The following is a 12,118-nucleotide window of genomic DNA, read 5'->3' as shown; positions in this document are numbered from 1 at the left end:
ACGCTGTTTTTTTTTTTTAATGAAGGTCGCGGATCTGGCGTCACTGACGCCGTCCGCACTCCCACTTCTCATGCTCACGTCTCGTGTAAACTGTAGCTCCCCTCCCCCTCTGTTGCCTCGAAAGGCCGACGTAGGGTCTGCTAATAATAATAATAATAATAATAATAATAATAATAATAATAATAATAATAATAATAATAATAATAATAATAATAATAATAATAATAATAATAATGATGATGATGATGATGATGATGATGATGATGATGATGATGATGATGATGATGATGATGATGATGATGATGATGATGATGATGATGATGATGATGATGATGATGATGATGATGATGATGATGATGATGATGATGATGATGATGATGATGATGATGATGATGATGATGATGATGATGATGATGATGATGATGATGATGATGATGATGATGATGATGATGATGATGATGATGATGATGATGATGATGATGATGATGATGATGATGATGATGATGATGATGATGATGATGATGATGATGATGATGATGATGATGATGATGATGATGATGATGATGATGATGATGATGATGATGATGATGATGATGATGATGATGATGATGATGATGATGATGATGATGATGATAAACCGACTGCTTGCTCTGCACAACCGTTCACCGGCCACCCCGTATATATGAGCACTGGATCGCGTGTTTGTATAGTTTAGTCAAGGGCGTATTCACTTTACTTTTGCTTGACTTGACACTTTGCTTGACTCGAGTAGATGCGATGGTAGCAGCAGTACCTTCAGCCAGTTGTGGGGCACAACCCGACATCAGCGTCCCACCACTCGTTGAAGGCAACGCCTAAGCATTCCCAAACGCAACATTCACGCGATACCCCAACCCCACTGCGACGCGTTTGCTCGAGTTCCCCCGCGTGAAGATGCGGGTGGCCTTTTCTGGTTGTTGCATTTCGCGTATTGCTTTTTTTTGCCGGTAATGCCTAGTTAATTAGTCAAAAATTCATGACGCTATCACAAATAATTTTCGGGTGCATTATGTAGTTGGAGGGGGGCGGGAGTTTAAAAACAGTTCCTCGGTCAGCATAAAAGAAATCCGAACTAAATATAACGAAAGAGGCATTGAATGATAGAACGTACAGGGCCAAAAAACAGGACGGTCATAATCGGGTTATAATAGTTATGTACAAGATTAAGGAAGACGTCTCTAGTGTGTGCGTATATAGCCTATCGCTTTTGAATACGCAACACCAGCATATGGCAGACGCTATGCTGGGTTATGTACCATATGTTGTTGTCTGCCAGTTGCGTGATATAAAACTTACAAAAAACGTACAGCTATGTAATTTCGTCATTATAATGTATCCACGCACTACGACTGTGGCTCATATCAAATCCACCGATACGATTTGTTTCAGAAACGAGACTAACGCTTAAAAACAAGACAGTTAAACAAATTATGTAAGTGCGGTACTGAAGCCTGCCACGGGCAAATTTAATAACCGCTTCCAAAATTTGCAAAAGTGTGACGCTGATGCTTCATGTGAGTGAATGAAACTCTACTACACTTCCGCCCTTGTAAGAGGGACATGCCGAACAGTACAACGTCGGTGGACCGCGTGGCTTCTGTTCTTGTCAACAATGTGTTGTTTGTTGTTGTTCCAGCCGATAAAGAGGGGTCTTGCTCTGCTTTCAGTTGGAAATGTTAACGTCAGGGCTTTAGAAGCTATCAACGCTACTTTCAGTTATCACGCAGATGTGTCCATAGCCAAGGTTTAAGCGGAAGCAATGCGCCTGCACCAACGGCTTAACCAATAAAAAACTGGCTAGAGGGTCATTAAGAACAGCAAGCGGGATCACCTTGACGTTTTCTTCATTGCTAGAACGCACAAGCCCGATGTCCAGTTAAGAGTGCTTGTTTCAGAGAAGGATGCTTGGCAAAAGCCTTTGGCCGTATACTTACAAGATAAGCTGAACATTTTACCTGTCGGTGACCTATTTCTTGTCGATAGCTCAGATATATAGTGGTTGAGTCGAGTTTTTTGAAGTCCAAGTCACCGCTGCTTGCATGCGTTTTCTATCGACGTGAAGGGCTTGTACTATTCCCTATAACACAAGGGGCGTACTGTCCTGTATTGAGCAATCTATTGATGTCCTTGGTGTTGTCTACATCCAAGGCGAGGCAGGAATTTCGTGCAGTTATTTCTAAACCTCCTAGAGTGGTGCTCGGATTGGCTTCTGCATCACTCCCATATTTAGCGACTTGTTTTTTATTCCATTTAGACCACGGGCTTTCGCTTCAAATGCAAGACACCACGGTTCTTAAGACCTTTAGATGCGTTGACGACTTTCTTATATTTATTGGCTACACTTCCGACCATTTTGTTTTAGAAGCAAGAAAAGCGTTATATACATGATTTAAAAATGGCCTATAGTCGGTTACAACCTAAGAATAAATAGGCGCTCCGCCCCCAGTATACTGCAGCGCGCCTGTATTTCATATGTCGAACACAGCAACGATTGGCGATTTCCGTCATAATCATGCCCCGCCATAGTCTAAGGTACTCTGTTGCTGACCCGCTGGGCGTGGGATCGAATCTCGGCTGCAGCGGCTGCATTTTTTATGGAGTCGGAAATGTTGTAGGCCCGTTCGCTCATATTAGGGTGCATGTTAAAGAACCCCAGGTGGTCGAAATTTCTGGAGCCCTCCACTACGGCGTCTTTCATAATCATAAGGTGGTTTTGGGACATTAAAATCCACATATCAACCAATATCATCCGTTCTAACCATAAGCAATTTTTAGACAGCATTAGTCTAAATTTTTAGTCGGCATTGGACAGCATAAGCAATGTTTAGTAGGCATATTATGAATTGAAGGTTCGTCGTTTCTTGTCACGTTGTTACGTTTCACTGAGCAGTGAAGTCGGAACTTTCGATGATATTTGCCTAGAAGTAAAATTGTACGACCACGAACTATCGAAATCAACACATACCTGTATGGCCAAGTGATAAACCTCAAATACGCGAAGGGTTTTGGCGTCACGCAAGTAAGCTATTGCAATTTGTAGGGACATTTATGAAAATTTTCCTGGGTGGTACGGGGCTCCGCTGTGAGCGGAGCCAGCACTTATTCTTAAGCTGTCACCGACTATAGTTACTTTTCACGTTACACATCAGCTGCCAGTGGATGGTTCTATTCGTTTCCTCTATCTCAGCCTAAGGACGATAGTTGTAGCGCGAGAACAAAACGACGACACAGAAACAAGGACACGAAAGACACGAGCGCTAAAAAGGGTTGCGAGGACTGAATGATGAAGAGAAACACACGAAAAAGAGCCCGAATAACTATAGAAATGTAACTTAGAAGTGTGGCAGCTTGGACTAGTTGGTATGGCATGACGATAGTTATAGCGCGAGAACAAAACGACGACACAGAAACAAGGACACGAAAGACACGAGTGCTATAACAAGGATACGAGTGCTTTGTGTCTTTGTCTCTGTGTCATCGTTTTGTTCTCGCGCTATAACTATCGTCATGCCATACCAAGTAGCCCAAGCTGCCACACTTCTATGTACGACATAATGTCGCGCATCTGAATAGTTCACGTTTGATATTTAAAATGTTGAAGTGGAACGTTTGTTGAGAGAGGAAAAAAATTGTTCCGACACCGGGAATCGAACCCGGGCCTCCTGGGTGAGAGCCAGGTATCCTAACCACTAGACCATGCTGGAGATGGCGGTGGTGGCGTTTTAAAAACGTTTTGAAAAGAAATCTAGTACATAACAAAATAGTTTTGATGTGATGTTTTTATATAGGTATCAACGGCCTTTTCTAATTTTAGTGTCGTTTTTTGAACCCTTGTTCACGGGTACAGAAGCTATTTTGATTCGCTGCAGAGATTGATTCCCGCGAGTGTACACCAGTTGGAAGTTAGCGCTCGTGTCTTTCGTGTCCTTCTTGTCTCTGTGTCGACGTTTTGTTCTCGCGCTATAACTATCGTCGTGCCATACCAACTAGCCCTAGCTGCCACACTTCTCAGCCTAAGCTTTCGGGATAACGGCACGTGTTGGTCGCATGCGCCTCAAGCCAAGCAACTACTGTACACGTCCTCATGTTTCACACTTGCTAAGCGGGCAACTGTCACTTTATGCTTCAAGAATGCTCGCACCCCGCCGTGGTGGTCTAGTGGCTGAGGTATTCGGCTGCTGTCCCGCAGGTCGAGGGATCCAATCCCGGCTGCGGCGACTGCATTTTCGATGGAGGCGGAAATGTTGTATGCCAGTGTGCTCAGATTTGGGTGCACGTTAAAGAACCCCGGGTGGTCGAAATTTCCGGAGCCCTGCACTACGGCGTCTCTCATGGTTTCGGGACGTTAAACCCCACATATCAATCAATCAAACGTGATGCGCGCTAGTTTACATCAGCAAACAGAATAACGTTTGTCCTCTGCAGGATGTCCCAAACATGTGCATGGTGTCATTCGCGGAACGAATTTTAAGAGGAGCGTGACCCAGTGCACAAAAGCCGATCGTTGATGTTTCTTCTGGCGAGCGCCCCCCAAAGGAGTTGTTACACCCTACATGCACGGGATATCCCATAGCTTGAAGTAGGTAGCCCTGAAGGCAAACGTAATGCTTGTGTTCTCGGTTCCCAACAAGCTCGGGAAGCTAAGCAAGTTGACCGATCTGTATGCCGCCCAGCCCGGGAACTGTATACTAATCCGTGCCAAAACATGAACGTTTTCTGCATCAAGCGCGTGGTGTGCAGTTTGTCACTTTCGTGTAGCAAGCAATACATCGGACAAACCGGGCGATGCCTCAGTGACCAGCTACGCGAACACCACAACAGTGTAAGAAATGACACCATTGGTTTTCGGCCATTTGTTGTTGAGACTTTGGATTTTTACCTTTCTTTAATCTTTGACCATATTATCCCGTGGCAAAACGCAGCTCATTCCTAAAGTAACCGAAGCTGAGATGATTGTGAAGCCTGGTGATACGTGTGTTATTTCATCTTCACAGGCTCTCACTAACAATGAACTCGTCTGTCTGGCGGTGGCATTTTGTGACACGTTTCATTCAATGTACACACATGTGCTCACATGCGGTATTTTTTGTACATATACCCGCCTGCGCAATGTATATACTGTTTTGAATTTCACAGCTGGAGTTGTTTATTGCGATCCACTGTCTTGGAACAAGTAAACTGACCAGATGAACCGGTGTCTTGAGGCACGGCCTAAATATCCTAATTATTTGTGCATACTTTTAACCCCGGATCCTGGTAATTTGGTAAACTCTGCGCCGTGTGCAAATTCAAGTTGGCTTTTTCAGACACAAGCAAACGGAAAAAGTGCCAAGGGGTTAAAATGGAATGGAAATGAGTGCAAGGCGCTGGTTTTTGTATTGTACAATTGCAGTTCTTTACTGAATTCCACTGGCTTACGACAAGTACTTCGACCAGACAGGCCAGTGGTGTCTTAACGCGTGGCTTAAACAACGTAATTAGGCACGCTCACTTTTTTTGATGATACCAGCAAAGGCTGCGTCGAGCCACCTTTGATTGTTTTGTGGTTACATTTTTAAAAAGTGACCGAAATTTCTTCCACTTAGTTTAATCGCAAGTATTTATTATGCATAGTGACGTCCTTAACTGATGTGTAATGTGTGCTTCTCGGAATTCGCTTTTTCGTTTGCATGGTTTCTTCGGTCGCGTTTCGTTTATTTCTGTGTTGTTTTTGTGTTAAACTTATAGTGTCTGGCACACAAATGAATTAGTTGCATGCATGCACATCACCTTGTGATGCACGTGCACATAGGTACGACCTTAAGAGACAAGACAGCTGGGTGGGTCAGAAAGAGAGAGAAATAAACGTTTATTTATAAACAGTGTTCCGAGTGAGGCCCGGTGTCACCCTAAGGTGGGAGCGTTCCTTAGTCCAGGAACCCTCTGGCTTCGACTGCCCTCTTGGCCCTGGCGACGAGTTGTCGCTGGTCTTCCAGGTCCTCGAGGGCGAGCTTGGCCTCCCACGTTTCCATTAGGTAGTCGTCGTTTATTCTTGGGGCTCTGTCCTGCTCCAGTTGCACGTCGTGGTTTGCATGGCACTGGCATTCCAGAAGGAAGTGTGCCAGGGTGTTTGGTACGCTGCAGAGCGGGCACATGCAGTCATGTGTCATTGGGTAGATACGGTGCATTAATATGACATGTATGTAAGTGTTGCTTGTAGGCGTCTGAAAATCACGCTCTCTTTTTTAGTTAGTCTTGGATGGGGTGGAGGGTACACCCGTCGCTCCAGTTTGTAGTGTTGAAGTAGCGATGAGTACGTGTTCTAAGGAAAAAAACGGACGTTAAGGATATCAGTCAAAATCAACGAGAATTGGACATGTGTAGGGCACGTAGCTCGTAGGCATTATAGCCGTTGGTCATTTAGAGTAACAGATAGGATTCCAAAACAAACGCGCAAGAGGCAGACAATTAGGTGGGCAGGTGAGGACCAAGCACAGAACCGAGTTGATTGGTGGAAGATGGGAGGGGCTTTGATCCGCAGTGGGCGCAGTTGGTCTGATGATGCTAATGCGTCATTCTGGGTGTCTTTTTTTTTTCTTTTTTCACTTGTAATTTTACAGTCCTTGACAGCGTAGACAGTGATGAAGTCAGTCCCCGTAGAAGCCTTACTTGCATAATTTGAATTTGCATAGACTATTTCATGGATCACATTTGGTGCTGCTATATTGGGTAACATTTACGTTTTGTATTTTACCTGCTGCGGTAGGTGAATGAGCTGGATTGATGTATTCGGCGTTTTAGTACTGACACGAAAAATATGAGTTTTTTTTTTTCGTCATAACACAGACCAAGCACCCAAGAGCCTAGAAAATGTACTGGTGAGCATGGGTGCACGTTGAAAAAAAAATTAAAATAGGCTTTGTAGGCTAATTTTGGTTCCTACTGTACCCCGACGTTTCAACGTGGTATGAGCATTTTGTCCCGTCCACGGCCACTCCGCTCCGTGGCGCTCTGTTGGTGACGCACAAGCGGCAATTTCGAATGTTTTTTTTTGTATCTCTCGTAATCGCAGCGTGCTACAATGGTGTGCGAGCTCACCTGAGCTACGCTACTCCTTCTAGCCACCATATCTACGCTGTACCAGAACTGACACTGTTGCCTGGCGTCATGATAGTGTCGATGTCAGTAGCCGTGTCATGAAAAAATTTATTCTAAAAAAACATTTAGCATTTACTGAGCTCACAGCCGCCTCTGCGTGCAGGATATTTGTGTGACTAACCTTACTCAGCTTCGAAGATTAGTTTCAGTACACTTATGATTACACGTCATGAATCACAAATACGACAGTGAGAAAGAGAGAGATTTATTTGCGCCTGCGAGAATGACGAGGAAGGAGGTTTTGGCCTCGGCCCCCGTTCACCCCCAACCATCAGCCAGAATCCCTTGGCACTCGGTGGCAGTCAAGGCGAGACCAGTGACTTCACACTGTTCTTTGGCGTCGAAGGCCTATCAGGATTCTACTTTTCTGCTTAGATCGTTGTAAGAAGGGCTAGTTCAGTCTATGTGTGCTAGACATTTTGACGTTCAATATATGGACGCCGCCACCGTGGCCTGTTGAACGATTGTTTTCGTTTAATCCCAGATGTGCACACTGAATAACACAATCACGAAAACATTATTTTAACTGACAAACCGCCATGGTGGTCTAGTGGTCATGGTGCCTGACCGCTGACCGGCAGGTCCCGGGATCGAATCTCGGCGGTGGCGGCCGCATTTTCGATGGAGTCGACAATGCTTCAGGGTCGTGGACTTAAATTTAGGCGAACATTAACTTACAGCACCTCTGGTGGGCAAATGTTCGAGTCCTCCGCTGCAACGTTTGTTGTAAGCATACCTTGGTTGCGGTATTTCCAACCCTAACAGTTAAGATTATTACGCGCACACGCACGTACACATGAGCACACAATGAAATATAGTTCATTGCACATGCATGTGCAGGGGTACACACGTGGCGGTTCGTGCCTTCAAATCATGCTGCATTCAACGTCTAAAATGTGTAAATGTTTCGAATGACGCGCACGCGCGCATTATGCGAGGCGCGTAACCGGAATTTTCCCACCCGTGCCAGAAGAACAGTGGCAGGACCAGATACCTTATCTATATGCGACATTTCCGGTATTCCTTCATTCCTTCGGGGTTCGTCTACAGCCGGGAGAGTTTTGAGTGAGTTAATCGCGTACGTCAAAATAGACTAGGTCACTGGATCGATAGCCTCTGGCATAAATGTGTTCGAGAATGCTACTAATGCGGCTGCATCTATATAGCGAATGTCAACGAGAGTCTGTGTAGGTTATATGTATCGAGCACAGGGGACAACGTGTCGGGAATGGTCGAATGCAGTTTTGATAAGAAGTAACACTGGCCTATTTAGCGTGCTTCCTCAGTGGGACAGGCTGCTATGCATTTGCTGCTTCGTAACTTCAGAGACGGCTTTTACGTAGCATTTTCACGCCGTTCGAATGTGTACTTAAATGGGTGTACAGTACTCGCGGATTGAACCATGAAATGATAACAGCACTGTATGCAAGTGTGTAATTCGTAGCATCATTACGACTGTGCAACGTAAAAACACTCACAATGGGCAAGAAGCTTGCTCTGGTTGTGTCTTCCTCTATGTTGTCCACGTTTTTTTTTTCCTTCCGCAGTTTTACTGACGCATTGAAGCTCGACATCAATTTTTTTTAGTATAATGAATGGTATGAGAAATTGCTCCTGATAACCACGTCACGTCGCTGCAGAGTTGGCCGCTAACGGTAATGTTGGCTCTTATGAATGTGCTCGAGTTGAATTTACTTTATATGCAAATATGTCCGTAAGATTCCCCCATGGGAAGGAGCCGGGGGGGGGGGGGGGCAATCATTGAATCCCCGCTCTGTACCAAGTCAGTCTTTTGGGATTAAATGTCCCCACCCTCCCCCTGTGCGTGCCTCAGGCTATAGCCTGAGTCGCCTTGGAACGTCAATATTCATAAACTGACCAACCATCTTTATAGGATAGCGCGTGCTGATTAACTTTGTGAGAGCGGTTTGTACGAGAGCACTTACGAAAATTCCCTAAGAGCTGTTAGAGCCGTGAAGGTGCTCTTTTTGTTTTTGTTAAATGGAATTTAAATGTATCACTTTCAAAATCCTTGAGTGCCCTAGAGAACGATGTTCTTCCTTCAGTCTGAGGACCAGCAACAATATAATCCTTAGTGCACTCAGCTGGGCTAGTTGGTGCTTGAATGGACGCTTCCATAATACTACGCACACGACACAGAATGCCACAGGAAAATATAGCGCTTCTCCTGTGTCGTTCTGGGTAGTCCTTGTGTGTTCACTAGCATTGTGGGAGGATCCCACCTAATGTGACACCATTTCACAGTAGCAGGAAAAAAAATGTGATATCGTATTCGAATTTCGAACTCGGGCGGATGACCGTGTCAACCCATTGCCACTCTTTCCTCTCTTCTTATCACTTCCCCCTTTCGTTCTCATTACTCAGTGTCTTACATCGTGTTCAGTATGCACTTCCGGGGTCCCGGAGCTCCTAGGCGTCTTTAGTTTCACTGCTATACGAAACTTAGATAGTGCCTTCGCAAAATAGTTCGCGTTTTTTTTTTTGCATTTTCTTTCTCATCCTTTTGCCACACTTTCTGTTTGAATCCGGGCCTGCGAAACTTCGTGTTCTTGCTTGAAAAAAGAAGAAAAAACGTGACATTGTTAACAGTGGGTAGCAGCCGTTGAGAGAATGCTTTCTTGCATTTATTCCTCTCTCACAGGCAGTGGACAGGCCGACTTCATCTCATGCGGTCCACGCTGCTTTGTGGATTCATTTCTTCAGCCTTTGCCATCACAATCGAACGACCCGAAAGGTAACGCATTCCTCCAAAACTGAAATGGTTGAAATACAGCGTTGTTCGCGGAAGGGATGACCGAACGCCTTGTATGTCTCATAACTTTGTAATGTGCCTATTTTAATTATTTTTAATTTAACCTTTTCGAACGTTATCTGGCACAACCCGTGCGCACGCAAAGCAATACTAAAGTTCTTTATTAAAAATAATTGTATTATTATTATTGTTCGTAGTGTTTGTGTTGGTGTTTGTGTTGGCATTCGTGTTGGTGTTTGTGTGGGTGTTTGTGTGGGTGTGTGTTGTTATTGGTATTGCTGTTGGTGTTGTTGTTTTGCTGAGTTTAGGGTTACATGACACGGAGTGTAATCCGTGTCGTAAGGGCAGCTTGGGTTTGTTGGTGTCTAATGTAAATGCAACAGCGCACACTTCGACAGGGGTGGAGTAACCAATTGGCAACACCAATAACAAATAACTAATGTTTATTTGAAGAAACACAGAAAAAAGTTGTGCACATTACTGGGTGATATCAGTACACATCTCGCACATGTATTACGAAAGAAATAATTTCTAGGGGCTCGATGTGTTAGACAACAACCAAAAGTAATAGTAGCGACCATTCGGCTGGATAAAGCTTAGAGGACGTTAATTGTTGTTTAAATAGTGTACAACCGCGAGGTAAATTGAAATATTTAACAGAACAAAAAGAAAATAAAAAAATTACGGCATATTCACGGGGTGAATGATGATGAATGGGCGAAGCTCCGGAGGGATTCATCGGTAAACTGTGAATCTTCCGTGTAATTCGCCCAGTCGATCATCATGTAAAGACGTGAGAAACGCTGTGTGTGTATATACACAAATCAACTTTTATTTGTTCTTAGACGATGGATGGCTTGCGATGTCCCTTGCCTCGCGCGCTCGCACATCGGGATTCTGTCTGCGAGCGCGCGCTGCTGCCGCCTTGCGCTCTCTCCGCTGTGCAGCCTTATCCATCCGGCGACTCCGAGCGCGCGCCAACAGCGAACGGATTTTATTACAACGCTCCCCCTAGCGTACGTCGCCGCACTAAATCGAACGATTGCCTTCAACCAATGACACGCGCCATATGTGACATCATTCCTATTTTATAAGATCTCGCGTCTTTCATCAACTACAAGTACCGCTTTCTAGTTTATAACATCTTGCATCTTTTCATCATCAGCTACAAGTACCACCATCTAGTAAACACTACAAGAACTAAACGAGAGGTGGCTACATACAGGAGACGGTACCGCCATCTAGTGAACACTGCAAGAACTAAACTAGAGGTGGCTACATACAGGGGATGGTACCGCCATCTAGTGAACACTGCAAGAACTAAACTAGAGGTGGCTACGTACAGGCTACAGGGGACGCACAGCCCACGCCCTAAGGAGCTTCGCCCCTAAAAAACGCCTTGCATGCGCGGAACTTTTGGGGCAACTACTACAAGCACACTTGCAAGGTATACACCCTACGCCATAATTTATACGAATCGTCCACTATGTCACTTGACCGGGTTGGCTTCATTAAGTGGCATAGTGAACGCGTTATATAAATTATGGCGTATTGTCGGTACCATGCAACTACATGTGCTTGCATGGTACCCAAAGGGGATCAGCTTTGGGCCGTCCAGAGAGCGCACGATGCGATGGTCGGAGATTTTCGACCGTCGATGCGAAGATTTTGATATTTAGTGCGACAAAAAAAAAGAAGAAAAAAAACGACAATAAATGAAGGCTGTACTTGTTGCGATAAGAATTTGCGATATGCGGATAGATGCGCGTTTGACTTGTTGGCCTTTCTCTTTTCTTTTATCCCTCACCCTCGCTTCCCTTTCTCACCTCCTTGATATACCATACCTACATGGCTATATACTATGCTTTCTATCGCTCTTTCTGTTCCTCTCTATCCGTTACTTTCTCTTATACTTTCTGTCCCTCTGTTTCCTTTTCTATCTCTCTGACATTTTCTCACCATCGCGGTTATAGCGTCACATTGACGTTGTTGTCACCATGGTTTCCTCTATAACATAAATACACTAGAGGAAACTCAGGCGCTAGTATCTATGGGAGCTGCAACGCACGGCGCTTCAACTATAACATGTCAATGATGCATAATGTCAATGATGGGTAGTACACGGATTTGTTTAGTATTCGTACTTTCGGCTTCGTTTGGCTTCGTGTG

General features: G+C 44.7%; 1 protein-coding gene and 1 non-coding gene across 2 annotated transcripts in view; one reads left to right on the top strand and one right to left on the bottom strand.

Moving 5' to 3' along the window:
• Positions 1-12,118, top strand: part of LOC119174372 (transmembrane protein 135) — a 53,542-nt gene that overhangs the window by 27,699 nt on the left and 13,725 nt on the right. Inside the window, exon 3 of the mRNA XM_037425244.2 lies at positions 9,839-9,931. Within this exon, the coding sequence (XP_037281141.1) occupies positions 9,839-9,931 (93 nt within the window). The remainder of the gene's footprint in view (positions 1-9,838; positions 9,932-12,118) is intronic.
• TRNAE-CUC (transfer RNA glutamic acid (anticodon CUC)) lies at positions 3,672-3,743 on the bottom strand. The gene has a single exon. It is a non-coding gene; the product is annotated as a tRNA-Glu (tRNA).

The sequence above is a fragment of the Rhipicephalus microplus genome, chromosome 5, assembly GCF_043290135.1.
Source record: "Rhipicephalus microplus isolate Deutch F79 chromosome 5, USDA_Rmic, whole genome shotgun sequence".
NCBI classification, from domain to species: Eukaryota; Metazoa; Arthropoda; class Arachnida; order Ixodida; family Ixodidae; genus Rhipicephalus; species Rhipicephalus microplus.
This window is presented reverse-complemented; position numbering and strand designations above follow the sequence as displayed.